The sequence below is a fragment of the Centruroides vittatus genome, unplaced genomic scaffold (genome assembly GCF_030686945.1).
Source record: "Centruroides vittatus isolate TY-2023 unplaced genomic scaffold, ASM3068694v2 contig_400, whole genome shotgun sequence".
In the NCBI taxonomy this organism is placed as follows: domain Eukaryota; kingdom Metazoa; phylum Arthropoda; class Arachnida; order Scorpiones; family Buthidae; genus Centruroides; species Centruroides vittatus.
This window is the reverse complement of record NW_027122215.1, coordinates 691,000-712,086: the sequence shown is the minus strand read 5'-3', so window position 1 is coordinate 712,086 and position 21,087 is coordinate 691,000. Positions and strand designations below refer to the sequence as shown.

Below are 21,087 nucleotides of genomic sequence, written 5' to 3'. Positions count from 1 at the left end.
ATATTTTGTCTTAAAATTTTATTTTAACAGTAACAGTTTTTATTCAATGATTGACAATGCCACTAATATATACAAGGGTCATCAGAAAACTAGTCCAGTCATTACTGGCAGCCAAGTACTGTACATCCAGTCATAGTTCAGCCTATACAGTTGTGTCATGTAAATCCTGGCAGAGACGAATAACATTTTGATCACCAAGATGATTGCTAATCCTGCTAAATGAGAAGTTCCCCATGATAAGATTCTCACAGGCAAAAAACCTGACTGCTGTAGAAATTCGCTGTCAATTGTGTAATATCTACAGACTGATGAGCAACTCTAAAGTTACACTGGTGCTGTAAATATAGTAAAGTCATACGAATGTTCATGATAATGAGAGGAATGAATCCCCCATGATATTGACTGATACCATTGTGAAACAAGTGAAGCAGAAAATTTGAGAGAACTAAAGTTTTATGATTACAGAGCTGAATATACATTCTCCTCAATTGTCATATTCTGTGCTTTGTGAAATTGTGACAACCAAATTGCAACAGCACAAGATATGTGCAAGATGCATACTGAAAATGTTGACTGATTAGTACAAATCACAGAAAATGGCTTTGGCATCAATTATTCAACAACAAACTAGTGAATGTGACTGCTTTCTGAATCACGTTACTGGTGATGGAGACCTGAGACTCATATGTAAACATTGAAAGCAAAAAGCAATCTGCAGTGAATGTATTCTGGTTCCCTAAAACAAAAAATTCAAGGCAGTATTGTCTGTCAATATGATCTTTAGACTGAATCTTTTGGGACTGAAAAGGTGTTCTGCTCATTGAATTTCTGTCACACAGAAACAGTGTAAGTTCTAAAACTTATTGTTCCATTTTTCAAAAATTAAGGAGATACAACAATGCCCACCCATGCATTGCAAATCTCATCAAAGATGTTTTATAAACTGGAATATTTTTATTGCAAATAGTAGTAGTGCACTTTACTTTAACTCAGTATAATATAGACTTTGTAGTAATCTAAATTTTTTGTTTTTAGGAATTTTGTTGTAAATATACATAAATTTCTTTCAGATTTTTATATACTCTAGAAATAATTTGTTATCTTCATAACTGTTTTTTTTAGGTTTGAATATGTGAGAGAACAATGGTTTTAAACATGGCTCATGCTTACTTGCATTTGATGTATTTGACAGTTCATTTCATTATTCTTTTTTTACCCAACTTGACAATTGTTTTTTTCAGTAAAAAAAAATTAAGTTTTAGAATTGTCTTATTTTAAATCTGAATAATTTGGCATTTTATTATATAAAGATAATTTACCCTGTTATTAATCTGCAACCATAAACTATATTTTTTTCCATTTAAAAGGGGAAAAAAGCAGTTATTTTTATAATAATCATAAAAAGACACTTTACGCCAACATTGGCTGTAAGCTATTGAAAGAACTAACAAGTGTGTCTTAATTATAAATCATAATTGTAATGCCACAACACTAAGGTGTCAATTATTTCAGTTATTTTTAATTATTATTCATTAATAAACCATGTAATCTGTTACAAAAATATAAATTTATTAAATTTGTCTCTTAATAAATATCCTGAATTTTATATTATCAAACTAGAAGAAAATATAATTAAGAATTAACTATTTTGTTGTGCAATCAAAATTATTAATTAAAATGGAAATGATAAATGGTACCATTTAAATCACAATAATTTATAATTTTTGGACTTTATTTTTATTTTTAGACTAGTTCATTGCAAACTAATTCCTTCTCTCAAACTGAGTGTGTGAAGGATAATTGTGAGGGGGTTTGATAAAAATTAAAATATTTCAAAAACAAATTTTATCAATATTAGGAGTCCTCTCAAATTTACAATTTTGTCTAACATGGCATTTTTAAATTTGTGAAATGTTTTAAAATTTAAATGTGCTGATTGATACTATAATAGAGGCTTGGTTTAATCTACTTTGTTGCATTTTGTGATGACTCACCATTACACATCACTGTTACAATAACATCAAGTAATATTAATGTCAAATGATAATAGTGAATTAATGGAGAAAATTTTTCTTGGGTCAAAACATACAATTCTGATTTTTTAAGGTGATATTTCAACTATTCATGCAAGAATTTCGAAAAATGATTTGACATCACAAATTTCACTATAATGGTGATTTCAGAAAAACGTTTTGCAAATGAAATGTAAGTGTAATATTATGAATGATGCATTTACATACTATTAATTACCATTACCAGCTTCTTGTGATAGTGAAAAACAACAAAGTGTCTCACATTCTAGAAATGACTGCTTAAAGAAAAACAATGAACACAAAAATCAAGATAATTGTGTATTATTTTTAGAGTGTGATTTCTGGCTTATCACTACAAAATAAGTTTTTAATAAATAGACAACAGTTACTTCCTTTTACATTAAAATTCAAACAAAAATAATAATAATACATGAAGACTATTTTATAAATTAGTTAGACTTAACTAAAAAAAAAATATTAAATTACTTTTTTAACATCAACTATAACTTCATAAAAATTAATCCTAATTTATGTTTAATTGACATATATAGAATAAATGAGACAATAATCGAAGTTGAACAGTTTACCATATTGCTGATTGTTGAATATGTTGACATACAATACATCAACATATTCAACACTCAGCTATTATGAGGTTTTTGTTAGAATTCATTATTGATTACAAGGAAGTTCCTCCTCCTCATAAGGAATGAATCTTCCTTTTAATTTGTTCTTAGTGATATGTGGATGGTTTTCTGTTTATTTGGACTTTCCCCAATTTTGTTATTGATAAGTAGGTTTAGAAGTTTGGATGACTGATTTTGGATGACTGAAATGAATTTTGATAAAATAAAAAATATATCATGGATATCTTTTAACCAGGTCATTGGACAGGTATCTTATACAATTGATGTGTTATGGTACTTTTATCACAGATTTAAAAATTTTTACTTTTGATTTCAGAACAAGCAAATCAATTTGACTTGCAGATTTTGTAGTCAAACACAAGCTATATTTAAAAGCTTCAGATAGGCTAATGAGAATAAGGTGACTGTTATCAAATTGACAACATTGTGTTACCTTATTTTTACTGTTTTCAATGAATTATATTTTGTTGCTTGTCTTGAACTCTGTTCTCAGAAACTCATTTGATTTTCTTTCTGGTTAATGATGACAAAAACCTTGCATTTGTATGTTTCCTTATTGTGACCTTTGTTTTTCTGAAGAGGTTTAAATTGTTCTTGGAGTACAGTTTGTCATGCTCTGTAGTAACTGTTACATCTGGAAACAATTTTACTTTGTCTACATGTGGAATTCTACTAATTTTAATTTTCCACTTTAAGTTTTCTTTGTGCCTATTCCATTTTTACATTGGACAAGTTTTTGGCTTATAGTAAAATTAAAATGAAATGGTTTTGTGTGTTGAAAGTTTTTTTCATTTAGGCAGGTTTTTGTTTTATTTGGATACTGTTTTAGACAGGTTTTACTTTACTGCATAATTTCTGAAAAACTTCCTTCTGATAAGATTTCAAATCATTCGGTATTTGTGCCTCAGCTATGCAAATTGCTATATGAACACTACACTCTATGGATGCTATATAAGATAAACTGGGTGACCACAAAGAAAGCTATGTTGTGGTCATTGGACAGATAGTGATTCTTCTTCTGATGATGATTTACTTTTACCATTGCTCAAAAAGGAAATAAAGTGGGTTTACAAATTGAATAAATAAAAATATGAATAAAATGAATTTCATTATCTGATGGAAGATCTTTGTAAACATAAAAAGCTAAATTCAAAGAATATTATTATTTGATTCTCTCCCTGTTTGATGATATTTCTCAGTAGATTGTTCCATAAACACTAATGTTTCCAAATTTCTTCTATTAAAGTTTTGTGTCTAATATGGTGGTGAACTTTTTGACTTGTAACAAGTGTGGTGTATAAAGTGGTGTGTGTGTGAGGTTTCAGGCATGGACATTCATAGCCAAAATGTTAAAATTGAAAAAGAAGATAAACCTTGACAGCAACTACTAACAGAAATAAGCAAGACAGGACCATCTAAATCAGAATTTAATTCAGATTTATGTTTGGCATTAATATCAGTAAATATTTCTCTTTGGAAATTGAATAACTCAATGCATCAGATGAATTTACATTGCAAAAGAACTGCATTTTGTTTTGTTATGAGGGGAAAAAATACAAACCAAGTGCAGAACCTCTATTTTGATAAAGCAATTATTTAGTCGGACAAAGTACTGCAAATGTGATTGTGTTTTGTCGCTTGTCAAAAGGAATTGTATAAAGCATTGTCAATGGAAGTTTTCAATGATGCTTTGTGGCCCAAAGAAATCTGTGTGAAAGTACTTGTCAGCAACATTGCTTTGTACATAATGAAGGCTGCAGAAGATTTGAAAATCTTATGTACAAAGCTTTTGCACTTTACTTATCCAGCTCATAATCTACCTCACATAAAAATGTGAGAGACCAATATTTAAGCATAGATTTACTAGTAGTAAATGTTAAAGTATTTCCAAAGCTTTTACTTGAGTTCAGTAGTTTGAGGTTTATTCCTGGATTGCCTTCACTATTGTCACAAATAGGGGATGTAGTTGCATGCAGTGCTTTACTGTGCAGACAATTTTGATAAAATAAAAAATATATCATGGATATCTTTTAACCCATTGATGCTCTTGCAATTAGGCATTCTCAAAAATTGCATAGTAGAAGCTCATGAAAATGATATTGCATACATTAGATCAAATTTTCATTGCCTTATTGATGCAATAATCAAACTAGAAAAGCAAAGCCAACTGCTCAATACTTCCTTGCATCTAATTTAGTAAGTTTCTGAAAAACTGGAAAATGCATAGAATCCAATAGCAAAGAAAAAGCTATGAGACATACTTCTAAGAAATCCATCAATCCAGAAACTATGCAAAATATTTCAGACATGTTTTGTACATAAGTCATTACATTAAATTATCTAATTTAAAGCATGTTTTTGCCACTTAGACAATGGAAACTGTTGAGCCCAACTAGACATGTAAAAATTGCTTATTATACAATAATTATTAGTAGTAAAATCTAATAATTTTTGGTGCAAATAAATAAGTTTTATGTTAGCATATTTTATTGTATATTTGTTGTTTTATTAATGCACATATTTATGCATATTTCAGATGTTTTTAGCATGTAACTATCTTGGTCTTAATCATCAGTATAGGACATTTCAGAGTGATTTACAAAAACATAATCTACTGTGTTAAAAATAGGATTACATACAGTTGTAGCATAATTTTGTTCTAATTTTGTGCTTACTAGAGCAAATTATGTTCTGATATACTTGTCCTGTGAGGCAATGTTCTCATCTAAAATGTTTGGTAGAGAAGCAAAGTTTAGCTGCTTGTTGCAATTTTTGTTATGTTTTATTTTGAAATAAAACTATTTTGTTGAGTTAAAGCTCGTTTATTTTTAGTTCAATCTTATAAAAGTTTTTTTATAATGAAGAAATTACTTTAATTGGACAAAATTTGAATCCAAAATTATAAAAGGACAACACTGGTAGTTTGCATAAATTAAGAAAGTTTCATGTTTTGGTGGTGGTTGTTTTAAAAAATGGCTGTTTTTTTTCTTGTTTTATTTAAATTAAAATTCCTAAGTATCTGTATACATATACAGTAGTTCTAGAACTACATGTTTCAAAGTGCCGTTTGTCCAGACTGTTTTTATGGTGATACTTGTGGTAGAATAAGGTTTGTTAACTTTAAAATGAAGATATACTGTACAAAGAATGAATTGGCCAGCCAGGTCTTTCTTTATTCATCAAACATATTTGGGATATTTTAGTATGGCTTCTTACAAGTCACTTCTGGGAACAACTTATCAATTCTGCTGAAGGAGGAATGGGAGTATCTCCCTACTGAGCTCCTGAACCATGTTGTTGGAAGCATTGAGGGATCATTGTATGGGTCAACTTTAATTGCTCTGTACAAGTCCCACATTTTATTGGAATGCAATTTGAAAAAATTGTAGACCTGTAAATTCTCACTGTCGTCTGTCTTTCCTTAATCTCGAGAATGGAGTTAGATGAAATCTGAGACCAGATATGGAAAGCTTAGGGGCGGGAAGCCCAATTAACTGTATATGAACTTCCGATGCAAACTGGAAGTCTCATTATTTTAATTCAAAAATTTTCCCCTGTAAGGAGTTATTAATTTCAGGTACAGTTTAAATAAAAGTCTAAATACTATCAATGTCTAAAGAAGATTACAAACTCACATTTTATTTTAATCACATTGGAAATTGACCCTCTCAGTTTTCAGTGATATACCAATGTGTTCAGTGATAGTCTGCAAATTTCATTTAAATATTTGAATCTGTCTCTCTTAATTCATGTGCAGCAGTATATATCATTTTGCAAAAATTTTAAGGTTTCACTTCAATTCCATTGTAATTTCCAAAACTAAAATTAAATGAACTGAATATTTTAGAACAGTGATCGCCAACCTTCTTGACCTCGTGGACCACTAAACTCAATTTTGAATCCCGCAGACCACTATTAATTTTTTTTAACTGATACAAACATCTATAGAATAATGATCATAAAGGTTCTATTTTACTTTTACTTAATTAATATGGAATTCACTTGTTTTATTGTAACAAATTAGTGTAAGGTTTGTTGCTGCTTGTTTGAAATAAGTTTAAGAATTCTTGGATCTTTTCCGTGAAGGACGACAATCACACTTGCAACATTATTTGTTGATTTTGTGATATTATTATTTATTGATAAGTCATTTTGTGTATAGTTTTAGATTTGAATTAAAAAAAACCCTCAATGAGTGATAAAAAGCAACCAAGAATTTTGCACTTCTTTCATAATACTTTGTGTAACTTTTAAAAAAAATAAAGGGAGTTTAATAAATATGAAGTTTTTTGGTTGAAGTATAGCATCTTTCATTAATTATTTGCACGCTAGTTAAATCACTCGAAATCGGATTTAAAGAGTATTTTTACTTGAATTTTAACCTAAAAATTTTTATTTTTAGAGTTTTAAATTAAAAAAAGAATTTTAGATATAATACCGATCCCATTGATCTTTCACCTCTTTGAATAAACTTTGTGTAACCTTGAGTTAATCAATGTTCAAATTTCTCCATGGACCATCAGTTAGATTGCTATCTTCAACTGATGGTCCATGGAGAAATTTATAAATGTTTTAGAAAACAATTTATAATAAAATTTATATTTATTTTAAATATTTAAATTTTGTTACAGCCTACAGCTGAACAGATGAGAATTGCACAAATTGTGAATGAAGTTAACAAATTAGATCCGGATTTAAAGGAAAAAGTGGAACAGGTACGTTTGCTTAAGCTTTTTAAACATTTAGAAATATCTTTTAGAATTAGTTTCATTTTTAGGTCATATTCATACTTTTTTTAAAAAGTTCTATATTTAGAAAAAAAGCACTATTTTTAGCTATAAAAAGAATAGCAGTAAAATTATTTCTGAACAATTATAACAGGCAGATTTGTATTTTCAACTTGATACTTGATTAGTAATGGACCAGCTGCAAGAATCATAATTTTGATAACAAAATCTCTTCCTGACATGTCTATTTTGCATTTAGTCCAATTTATTCAAATCTTTTAGTATATGTTGTTTATTTTATAACTTTGATAACTGGTCATCCTCAGGAGTAGGAAAATACAGACCAGTCAAAATAGTTTACCTCAAGGTAAGTGGTAAACTACTTAGCTTCAGGTAAACTATTTTGTGTATCAGACAATAACTTTTATTTTTCTGTGAATGTTTAAAATATAGTTGGCTTTTACATTATATTTATATTATATAATAAAGAAAATAAATATTTTTTGAATTTTTATTTCTCAAATTTTGAATTAAATAGCCACATCCTTTATCTTTGTACTCAATACCTCAATGCATTCTTTCATTGAGAGATTACTGTTTAATGTAGTCTGAGAAATCAAACAATGTGCATGTTGTTTTTATGCAATTTGATTTCACTCAGAAACTAACAATTTTTTTTTCTTTCAGAGATCAATATGTAACTTTTTGGTTCTATGGTATTTTTACACTGAAATCATAAGCCAACTGCTACATTTCACTCAAAAGACATTAAGATGATATACTAGATATTCTTGACAGAAGCATTATTTTATTTGATTCTTATTCAATTTTACATTATTGAAGATATCTTTATGTTGCACCGTGAACATTTGTGTTAGATATAATTCATACAGTATTCATTTTCCAAAGGCCAAAACTTGAAGTGCATGTTGTCAGACAGGCACAAATTTTGGACTAACAATTAGTTACTATATATCATATTTGTAAATATACATCATAGTTTTAAATAGTTCAACACCTACATTTTCAATAAATGTAATAATATTAAGAATGTTTTAAACAGTTAAACAGTTTGGTTTTGTTGTGAATGACTTTTATAAGATAGTAGTATATTCATGAATTCATGTCCAAATTATTCTGCTGAAATTTTGAAATCATTTGATAGGTTCTTTTTGTGGCATAGCTTTTTCTCCCATATAATGTGCCTATCTTGAGTAGTTTTATTTTTGCTTATTTTAATTGTTTATAAATGCTAAACTAATTTATTTACTCAAATTGTTTTACTTTTTGTAGCTTAATTTTATACAAAACTGTTGTGATCAAACTTAAAATTGGCATGGATTTTTCAGACAATTCAATACTAACAAAATATTTAACTGTTAAAACAATACAGTTAGAATTATTGATACATTACAGTGTGTATATCTATATAATTGTTTTGGAGATAAGTGGATGAATCAAGTTCATTACAAAGTTTATCATATATGCAAATGAAATATAGTTACGAGAAGTCACTTAACCAGTCTATAGGTTCTGTTTTTGTATGATACAAAAAATAAAACACCTTTTTTATAAAAATTGACTAATAGGAATGAATTGATTTCATTAGAAAACAAAACTTTAAAGGAATGTTTTATATTGTGTACTGTGTTTTTCTCAATTTCCTCAATTAAATCCACAGTCTTCAAATAAATCCAGGTTGAAAAGCACGGAAAACATGTTAAGGTACTACAAAATATTGGATAATGTAGTTTAGTGACAGATATGGAAAGATAAAATTTTAGTTAATTTCTTATTGTCTAAGAGTAGGTCAGCACTTTCTATTACAAGGTTTACAGAAAAACTTACGGAAATAAAATTATAAGTATTGTCAAATATTGAATGTAGGAAAATTTTAATTGAGTTCATAAATTGAGAACTTACTAGCCAAAGGGTAATTATGGAAATAACTCTTAGATGGTGAGTTTGTGCCAGGATATGGTAGTTAAGATCCTGGTTCTGACACATTGAACAGATAGATAGAAATGACAATGTAACAACTGTATCAAAAGACACTTAATTAAGTTAGGTATGAAAACAGTAATTATTTTAAATGTCATAGCTGTAATCCATAAATACTGTTAATAAACAGTTTTAGCAGTTCCAAAAATGTACAGTACATGTAATTAAAGGTGTTTCTTTCAGTTTTTATCCACTCATCTCCTGTTTCAAGGTGATAAACCTTGACCTTGAGAAAACCCTGGGGCTTCAGATAAACCCCAGGAGAAATTTACATTTTTAATAATAAACTCCCTGGGATTTAATTCAGGAAATATGATATTTATAATTGATAAATGTAAAGCTGCTTCCCATTTAAAATTAAATGTTATTTTGGATTGCCATCATGTCTGAACTAATGATGATTTAATAACATAGATAGCAGATCATTTAATAGTTTCAAATATCTATAGAAAAATAAATTTTCTGAAGCAATACAAATCACTTTTTGATGGTGTTTGTGTTTAAATTTTTGTCTTTTTAGACATAATTTCAGTTTTTAAAACAATTTTATTATTTACTGACTCGAATAATTACATTTTTCATGTTAAATAAATAATAGAATTTTTTTCTGTTGTGTTTAATACTAAAGTTATTCTTGGCAAAATAGAAATTTTATTTGACTTAATTATGTAATTATGAGAATGACAATAATTTTCAAATATCTATACAAAAGAAAATTTTTTTAAGGTTATGGAGTTAACTGGAAAATCAAATGATGAAGCGATTGTTGCTCTTCATGATTGTGATGATGATTTTGCAAAAGCAGTAGTTATGCTGTTGGATGGTAAACAGAATGAGGTATGCAGTAATTTATTCTTATAGTTTGATAATTATTTATAGATAATTAACAAGTTGTAAATGAAATCTTTTTATTAGTGATATTAATGGATAAATGAGAGAGGATTAGTTATATTAAATGTAAATACGGGTATCCTTCATATAACATGGTAGTTACATTCCAAAAAAGTGCTGTGTTATGTGAATTCCTGTGATAAGAAACAAAGGACTAATGCAAAATGTAGGATTAGGTTCTAGAAGTTAGCAAAAGTTACTATTCTTCTTCGTTACTATGAGAAAGATGTTTATTAAAGTAATCGATAATTTATTTCCAATCAATAATTAATTAACAATCATGATTTAAAAGTACTGTATAACGTATTAATTTTAGTTAAATGAGGACGTTTTCTTCTTACAAAGTATTGTCGTCATCTCAGGTTTTTTTGTTTATCTTGATCAGAAGTATCTGCAACATTTTCATATTAATTTTACCATAAAACTTTTTTATGGATGACGAAATAAAAACATGTTATTAATCAAAGATTTGTTCTAGTGGATTTAATTTGAACATAGTTTGATTTCATATTATTTAAGAATATCATACTCACTAATATTTGTTTTTATATTTTTACAAATCAGCCTTAAAAGTTTTATATTAAACAAAAATAATAAATTATTATTAATATTTGTTATTTGTTAGTTTTAGCTTAAAAACAAGCTTTAAAAATGAAAAACTAAAAATGTTGGGTTTGTTTTTCCCCTTATCTTTTGTCTCTGATAAAAGGCAGATAAGAGGAAAAATGAATTCAACATTTTTAGGTTTTTTGTTTTTGTTTTTAAAGCTTGTTTTTAAGTCTAAAACCAACAAATATTGAATCTTCCACATTGTATTTTTTTAATAAATATTTGGTGTTTGTTTTAGGGTGAATGGGAATTATCTGGTAAAAAGAAAAAGAATCGTCAGACTTCAACAGTGAAAACAGCTGAAACCAATGGTACTGATGTCAGTCCAAGTAACAAAGAGAATAGAGTGCAAGGAGAGAGAAGTCGTAATCGTGACACTAAACTTCGTGAAGGGTCTCGAAACAGGGGTGGTCCTCCCAGGTTGAATAGGGGTGGGAGTGGTAGAAAATGTAATTATTATGGTTTAAAGTTTAGTTACATTTGTATTAACAATGAGCTTATTTATTTCATTTAATTCTAAAGGGCGAAATAAAGAAAGTGAGAAAAATGAACGTAATTTAGAAGACAGACAAAGTTCAGAAGGAAGACATAGAGGAGGACGTGAGTTATTTGTTTTTATGATTTACTATTGTCACAAGTTATAACTCATAAAACTATTTAAAACATTCTTAGGTCGAGGTCGTGGAAGGGGAAATAGAAGTAGAACATTTCAAAATCGAGTAAATGATAGCTTTCCACAGTCCATAGACACGTGGACTAATAGCACAGCAGAGCAAGCAGATGCCAATAATACACCTATGACAGTTGGTGAGTTTCTTTTTATCTATTTCTGAATCTCAAATATTTTGAAAATGAGACATTTTTTGAAATATCTAAACTTTCTAATGATCTATAATGTTTTGTGTGATGAGTTTAACACAAGTTTTTATTGTAATTGTTTCAGAAATTTAAATTTATATAATTACATTAAAAATAATTTAATTTACAGGTAATTGGTCTGACTTCCCATCTACTGAAGATTGGAGTGAAGAAGATTGGACAGAAAGTGTAAATATCTGTCTATATTTTATTTACCATTTTTGAATTTGATAGGTTAAAAATGATTAATGACTTGTACTTATGAGTTTTATAATATAATAGTGAATAGAAATAATATGTAAGTGTAATTTTAATATTCAGTTTCATTTATAAAAGCTATTTTAGAGATTAACTGACCTAAATACAGTAGAGACTCATTAATCGGAACCCCGGTAATCGGAATCGCTGGTAAGCGGAATGATTTTCAGTCGGACTGTGTCGTGCTGAATCGAACGTTTTTGATACTAGATTTACTTCTAAAGTATAATTTTCATGTTTTTATATTCTTCAATATATTTATTTTGTTTGTACAAAATGCAGAAATAATTTTTAACGATACGATAGCTTCGATTATTATTATAAAAATTTTTGTTAGGCTTAAAATCGACGAAAATTCAACATGAAGCGACACGCAGCGGAGAAAAATTTGAACATCGGACAGGTTAATGTATTTTTTCGTACATAATCGGTAATCGGAACAAATGACTAATCTGAACAACCCCAGTCCCCAATTGATTCAGATTTTCAGTTCTCTACTGTACCTCCAAATAATAATAATTCTATGATTATAAATTTTATTAGCTTTAATATTAATAATAATTTTCAATTTAATTTTTTATATTTTTTTTAAATAAAATGTGCATTAAGCTCTTTGCAATAAAACCTAAGATTATTTTTGAATTTCTTTTGAAAGACAATTGTTAATGACAAATGAAAGAGCTTTTATCTTATTTAGAATAATAATACTTGATGATCTAATTGTACAAACTATTTAGTTAGAGAAATTATGATTTTCACCAAGCACTTGAATGATTTTTCTGTTATACTTTCTTTAGTATAATGATTTTTCAATTAGTATAGTAGTCCCTCATTAATTTGCATGTAGAGAGAGAGAAATCAAATGAGCAATATAACAGATGGTGCAATTCAATTGATGTATCTATCTATCTACCTACTTTGTCTATTTTCAATCTCCATTCCGATTTGTATTTTTGTGGGTTGTACAGTGGTGGTTTCAAGGTCAGTGGTTAGAGTAAGATGTTTCTTTGCCAGTAGAAATTCAATGGCACTTGATTGTTTAAAAATTATTGGTTAAAGAATATTTGGAAGACCCCAAAAAAGTGCAAATTACCCAAATAAGAGATATAATGAAAGGCTACTGTACTTGCTAATTTTTATTAAGCATGCTTATTTTTCACTTTGAGGTTTTGGTTATGATTTAGTCGATGTTTCTGCTTTGTTTAAATGTTGTGTTAAATTTTTCACTGATTGAGATTCTAAAACATAATATATGAAATATAAAAACAAGATGTTTGATACGCTCAAATTTCACTCATCAAATCTGTTGTTGTTGACACTTTCTGAAAACAAGAAAGAAAGCAAATTTTTTTAGGAAGTATCTAAAATGTTGTAGAACTAAAAATAACCTTCATAAATTTGGTCCCTGGTCTGTATTTACTATGTGAATTTGGGCCCTTAAACACTTCATAAGTTTCAACAAAATTCATCTTAAGTTGTTGGATGCAAAGTCTTGTATTCATAAAGCAAATCATAAGTTGCGATATAAAAAGTCTAGTAAATACTATTATGGCTAATAGCACTTTAAGTCAATGTACCAGGAAAAATGGTATCTGAGTACTTGGGCACTATTGATAGAATTCCTCAGTGGAGTTAAAACTGTTTATGAATGTCATAAGAAGAAATCTCATTTGTTATAATTTAACATAGTTCTTTTGTTTAATAGAAAAAAATTACTAGGTTAACTTCCTCCAATTAAACTTCAATATTTTTATTAATATAACCATCCATATCAATTTTGGGAAGATTTCATTTCATACCTAAGTTGGTTATGATTTTTGGTAGAAGTAAGTTTAAATATTATGTATTATACATATAATTTACTTGAAAGTAATTTCTGCCTGTTTTAATTCTAACAAAATAAAAATATCTTCCTCCATCATCATAAGCATGTGAAGCAAGAAAATTCTGTAAATGCTTCACTTATAAACTCCTTTCTATTGGCTCTATTAAAATGAAAATAGTCACTATTGATGTCATAAGACCTACTCTCATTACCAACCTCTTCTGTTTTATCGTTAAGTGCTATGACATGTTATGTGAAAATGAAATGTAAAATATCATTAGTTTCTGGTTACTTTATGACATTAAAGTGGTTGCCAACCAGTGGTCTGTGAGATTTTGGTAGTCTGTAGAGAAATTTGGACACTGATAAACTCAAGGTTATGCAAAGTATTATGAAAGAAATACAAAATGTTTGGTTGCTTTTTCTTACTCATTGGGGATTTTTTATTCTAATCTTAAACCAAACACAAAATGACTTATTGATAAATAATCAACAATAAATAATGTGAGTGTGATTGTTGTTTTTTGAGGAAAAGAACCAAGAATTCATACACTTGTTTTGAATAAGCAGCAGCAAACTTCACCCTAATTTGTTATAATTAAACAAGTGAATTTCATATTAATAAAGTAAAATGGAACTTCTATGATCATTATTTTATAAATGTTTGTCATAAATATTTTTTAAATGATAGTGGTTTGTGGTATTCAAAACTGAATACCACAGTACACTGAATACCACTTCATAGAGTTTAGTGGTCAGTGAGGTCAGAAAGGTTGGTGACTACTGCTGTATAGTTTCTTATGAGACCATTCTTGAATCCAGGCTTAATTTTACAATATTTTAATTCTATGGAAATGTAATCATAATTATGATGTATCAATATCTATAGAAGTATTTACTTTGAAATGACACCATTTTAATTCTTGGTAACTTAAACTGTGTATTTTTTTTTTTACTATAAATGACTACATAATATTAATAAACAAACTTCAAAGTTTTTGGAGCCATACTGTTCATTGTTATTGATGCTATAGTTACTACATGTTAAAAACGGCTATTTCTAAACTTAACAGTAATTATTTTCTGCTAGTTTTTATGTGGTATATTTTAGCTAAGACCAATCTTAAGCATGCAACAAAAGTGAATGTGAAACTTCATGGGCATCAGATAGAAAATTAATTTGGTGACTATACAAACAGTTTAAGAAACAGGAAATGTCCATGGTGAGTCTAAAACACTGCAAAAGCCAAGCATCCAGTGGAAGCAAAGGTGGAAGAAATTTAAGAAAGTGTCATGAATAGTCCAACAAGGAAGTCACTTCATAGAATTTCATTGGAGCAAGGAATTTTTTTAGAACAACTTGCCTTATTCTGCATAAAGATTTGCTTATGTTTTGTTACAAAATATATATTGTGTAGGCTTTGACAAAACAAGCAAAACTGAAATGATGGAAGTTTTCCAAGTAATTCAATGATTTGTTGGAAAGTGGCAAAATAAATTTTTGTAATTCTTACTTTGAAGACATTTAAAGAAACTGCCCCACTTATTGTAGAGGAATCCATTACCTGGTGTGTCAAACAACTCAATAAGGAAATTCTCAATCATGTTTTTGTGATATTTGCATTTGAATACACTAATCCAAAGTAAGCATGGCAGTTATGTTGAACATATAATGAAATAAACTTTGAAGTTTGTGTAATGATATTAGTCATTTAAACTGCATATTCTTTTCATTATAAGTTGTAAGAATTAAAATTGTAGTGTTTTTTAAAGTAAACAAATACCTTGCATGTAAAAAAAATGTTTGGCTAAAAGTGTGAAGCATCAGTAGTAGTTCATTGTAACAGTTTGCATGCAATCTTAAAATATTATACAAATAGTTTAATTATGAGTTACTTAATTTCAAGTAAAAATATACTTGTCCATTAACCATATAATTGTTATATAGGGAAATATTACAGTAATGTAATACTGATATTGAACATTTTGATTCAATTTTTTTTTCTTTTGGAAAAATATTGATAAATATAATTTGATAATTGAAGGTTTTGAGACAAGAACATGTTAACTCAGTTTCTTTGAACATTATTGAATATCTACAAACATAGAACAGATAAAATTTCCAGAGTTATGATCCATAACTTCTCACAGACTGACCTATCAACTTCTAATATCATTAATCACTTGTAATTTCCATAAAATACAGAAAATTTTGAAACTAGGGTGAGGATTTTTTCCAGAAACCTGAAAAAATAGTTATGTTTTTGCCCCAAGGTTTTCAGGTGTACTGGTTACGTTAATTACATGTGAACAAATAATATAGTACGTGAGTAATCCCAAAAGTAAGGTCTCCTGTCATTTTAAAATACAAAGAAACGTTTATTTTCAATAATGTTCATATCATTTTAAAGCTTGAACATTTATCTATTTTTCTACCTAATTACCATTTTGGTCAAGGCATTTTTGTATGTGCTGTGGCAATTTTTGTATGCCCATGTCATAACAGCTTGCCGCCATGTCATATTAAACTGATTGAAATTCATCTTCAATTGATGGAAGTGTATGGTGAGTCGTGCATAGATGTCAAAAATGTTCTCAAGTGGTGTAGAGATTTTGCAGCTGATTGTACTGAAATTAATGATGAAGAAAGAAGCGTGAGACAGTTGAGAAGGTTGAGCAAACCATGCGTGAAGATCAGCAAATCACTCTAGATGATCTCTGCATTTTGGTTCTTGGGGTTTTCCCGAAGCACCATTCATAGGATTTTAACTTTTTCGTTAAAATCCTATGAAGCCTAGAAGTTTGAAAATGGCATTTGGAATGTTGAGCATGATTCCACTGACTTTCCAAACACCATTGTCAAACTTCTAGGCTTACGGGAAGGTGGCGCTGAATGTTTGACGTACACGTTTTTGCATTTAAAACTTCAACCTCAACCTCGCTAATGTGTTTACTCTTACAATCTTACAAATCTGGCTGCAAATTGTATTTATTTGTAGTAATAATAATAAATAATAATAAAAGTTATTTATTAAGCTATATTTAATTAATAAATCATTTTTCATTTTATAATTGACATCTATAGTCATGTCTTTGGAATATTTAATCTTTAGAATATAAAACTTGCTTATAAAATGTACTGAATTAGTTGTTTTTAACTGAGAGAAAGCTTTTATATTTTAATAATATATTTTAAATTTTTTTAAATATCTTGGTTACAAAGATCTATATATTAATTTTTATTCATAATTTAGTTGACAGAAACTAAAGTTTTTACCCCAAGTGCCCTCTCTGAATTACCCAATAACACTGCCCCAGAGATAGGACAAAGGTATATTTTTATGTATATTTTAATTAAATAGTATTTTCATTGTATAAATATTAAAAGATTTTATAAAAAAGATAAATGAAAATGTATTATTAAACTTTAGAACTTTACATTTTATTAATTGAATGTTAATTATATTTTAATGACATTTCTGATATGCTCCTTCTATTTTGAAATAATTATCATATTTTTTAAAAAATAATTTAAAAGAATTAATATATATATATTAAATTTAAAAATATAAATCAAATGTTAACAACAATATTTAACTTTTAAGAAAAAATGGAGTACATTTGATACCTGAGACTAGTCAATTTTCTTGTCTTAGTGTGTCTTTATGTATGAATTTTTATTTTGAAAATACTTTGGATGCATTTTTGAATTATTCAGTTTCAAATTTTAGAATTACCTTTTAAAAAAATAATAATAATTACTGTAAGGCAACCCATTCCAAATATTTTAAATTGGTGTGTATATAAAGTTGTATTCTATTAATCAAATGTTGACTCTGGCAATACTGCCCAATATTCAGAGAAAATATTAAAATATTGTAACTAATTTAGTACAGAGATAGTATAAGCCTAAATAAAATATTAAAATTTACTATGCTAATTGTCAGCCTGTTTCCTGTTTTATTGGAGAATTTTAGATTACTTTTTTTAATTCCCAAATACTTTCAAGCCTTTTTGCTCTTTGTCTGAGAAAAATCAGAGATTGTAAAATTTGAAGTCAATAATGTTTGATTTTAAACTAAGCTGTTTGAGCTAATCTTATAAACATGAGTAGATAATCTAATAATTTGTCCAGCTGAAAGTTTCATATAAGATCATTTGTTCATGATGGTGTTAGCTTGAAATGGGTTGACTTGAAAGCTGATAATGCTCAATTTGAGTTTTACAAAGTTATTTTGTAAATGCTACCTTTGATGAGCCAAAAGCAGTTAGGATTTAAAGGAAGTATTCTAAAGATCTTGAATAAAGCAGGAAGTAGTGGATAAATAACATTTGCAAGAAAGCATTACAGCATTTAATTTTAACATTATTAGAAAAAGTGATATTGCCATCAATATGTTTTATTATATATTAATTTTAAAATTGATCTGAGAAGTAAATAGCTACTTGGCATATGAATGTGTGTTTTGTTTTTGTTTTTTTTTTTTTTTTTTTTTGTTTTTTCAAGATTGGATTTAGCGACTTTGTTGCAACAAGCAAATGTGAGATCAGACATTCCATCGACTAATCTCTCAGGAGAATCTGTAATGTCAGAAAATCCTTCGCAAGTTGATCACAATCAGTACAGTTTTAGTCAGTATGCTAAACAAGCTGCAGAAACAATCAAAGCAGCTGTTGGTGTAAGTTCTATATTGAAATTTTTTGTTTTAGTTCATAATTAGATCAATGAATTAAATTGTGGGTGTTAATTTAGGTGGGAAGTGTAATGAATGGAAGTAGTGTATCTCATAGTGCAACGTCAGTCAGTGCCAATTATCAGAGTCCTTTTTCTGCAGCATCACCATTACCTAATGGTCAAACACCTCTCAATAGAAGTGTTGAGCAATCAAACAATAATTCTGTACATGTAACAAATTCATCTCAGCCTCTTCCTCCAAGATCGAGGACACAGAAAGCTAGAATTCCACCTCCTTCTAAGGTATGTATATTTTGTGTGTTAACTTCTAATTTACAAATTTTTTCCTGTTACTTATTTTTAATTATTTCAAAAGATTCCAGAATCTGCAGTTGAGATGCCAGATGATGCTATTCAGTCTCTTGATGTACAATTTGGAGCTTTAGAATTTGGAGCAGATCCTGTATCATTTGATTTTAGTACAGCAGAAACACCATCAGCTTATCCAGAAAGGTATTTTTAAGATAAATTGGATTAAATTATCTAAAATTTCTTTTTGTAACTGCACTAGCATTAACAACAAAAACATAACCAATTACAGTAGAATCTCATTTTAATGGATTGCAGAATAACAGATTTTTTCCCAGTCCCACCAGATCAATGTAATTTTACCTCCTTTTAGGGGCTCCATTACTTGGAATAATGGATTTTTTTTCTACTCCAATCTATTGTAAACATTACATTTTTTTGCAACATGTAGTTAATGTTTTAGTGTTTCTGCAAATTTTATAATTTGATGATGCACTTGTTATAACTAGGATGTGTACAATTGAAGAATTGTATGAACGGGGTCACTGGGCTGATATGATTGAGGAGGAGCCACCTAGTGAACATTCTGATCCTGGTCCAAATGTGATGCTGAAACTTAGTGAGGACATTGAGTCTTTCCAAGTTGTGAAGAGCTTCCTGACAAGTTTTGGCATGAATAAATAGGCTATACCATGGCCTGGCCTTGCTAATATCAAGTGGTTGTTGTATTCAATAGACAGAAAAGTGACATCAAAACAAACCAAGGTGGATGAGTTTTTCAACAAATTGTGAAGTCAAGCAAAAGTGCTAATGAGCATATGTAATTTGCCAATTTTTGTGCTTACAGTATATACAATTTCCATCATCTTTGTTGTGTACACATACATCATAATACATGATCTTGTAACATATCTGTTTCTCTAGAATAAAGAAGAAAAATTACAAGAGACTGAATAATTTCAATACTGGTATTTCTTACATGTGTAGAGGTTAAAAATGGAAAATTTTTTTGAATAACTGTGTGTGCAGTGTGAATAACATTGGTGATATTTCCGTAGGTGTGTGGGAAATCCATTGTTTGTTATATAACATTTTTGGAACAACAGATTTTTGGCAGCATGAGAAATTCTTTAAAATGAGATTCTTCTGTACTATGCAGTAAATATTTATTATTCTAACGTTTTTCAATCATTTTAATCGACCTTGTTCATAAGATATTTTTGAATTTTACAATTTAAAAAGAACAAAGCTATCAATTATTCTATAACAGTTTACAACATTCTGTTTTTGAATAAGACAAATTTTAAAACTTTCCATGTTGGATTATAATAACCATTTACCATGCAGTAAATATTTGTTTTTGTTTTAAAATGTTCTAATAAAATTATATCAAGTAATATTTTATTTTAATTTTGTTTTTTTTTTTTTTTCAAGCCATTCTAATCAATCAACAAATAGTAACCAAAACACGCAGACTTCTACTTCTGTAACATTGAATAAAGATACAAATTATACAATGCCTTCACACAGTACAGATGTGACAGGAAACAACACTTCACATAGTTCAGCTGAAAAGGATCATTCTACCTCTCTGACAGATGTTTCAAAAGTTAGTATAAATTAATTTTATTGGAAATTATCAATTAACTTTCATTAAAATTAGGTTTAAAAAAAAAATATATTAAAAAAATTCTATATTTTAGGTGACTGGATCAGATTCAGTTCTTCTGACATCGCAGAAAGACAGAAGAGAAATTAGTGGAATCTCAGCATATGGAAATTTAGCTGGACAAACAACCACCTTAGATGGTATCATATATTCTCATTGTTATTTTTGTAAAAAAAAAATACTTAATTTCATACTATATAATTTTAATTTTTTAAATTATAGAATATTCAGATTGAATTTTAAGCATAATTTAATAAAAATTTACAAAGGCAGTTCAAAAAGATTTAATAATGCATGTATATAACTAAAAATTTTCAATTCAATTCATATTCATAAAACATAGTTATGAAATTATTCTCCCTGAGCTTGTATATAAAATTATAACTTATGAATCCTATCAAAGCTGCTGAAGTGCACTTTCAGAGCATACAGACTATGAATTTATAGTGCTTGCAAGTTCTTACATCCTAGAAAATTGCTTCCAAGCAAACTGTTTTCATTTATTTTCTTAGAAAATGAAAAATTTTCAAAATAAAATTTAAAAATTGAATTATTTTATTTAATACTATTAATTTCGTAATTGAA

General features: G+C 28.3%; 1 protein-coding gene across 1 annotated transcript in view; it reads left to right on the top strand.

Moving 5' to 3' along the window:
* LOC136976398 (ubiquitin-associated protein 2-like) overlaps positions 1-21,087 on the top strand; it is a 73,589-nt gene that overhangs the window by 23,367 nt on the left and 29,135 nt on the right. Inside the window, 11 exon segments of the mRNA XM_067271656.1 lie at positions 7,312-7,395; positions 10,135-10,245; positions 11,147-11,357; positions 11,431-11,715; positions 11,897-11,955; positions 17,104-17,180; positions 18,357-18,528; positions 18,603-18,827; positions 18,901-19,037; positions 20,268-20,442; positions 20,537-20,642. Coding sequence (XP_067127757.1) covers positions 7,312-7,395; positions 10,135-10,245; positions 11,147-11,357; positions 11,431-11,715; positions 11,897-11,955; positions 17,104-17,180; positions 18,357-18,528; positions 18,603-18,827; positions 18,901-19,037; positions 20,268-20,442; positions 20,537-20,642 — 1,642 coding nt within the window.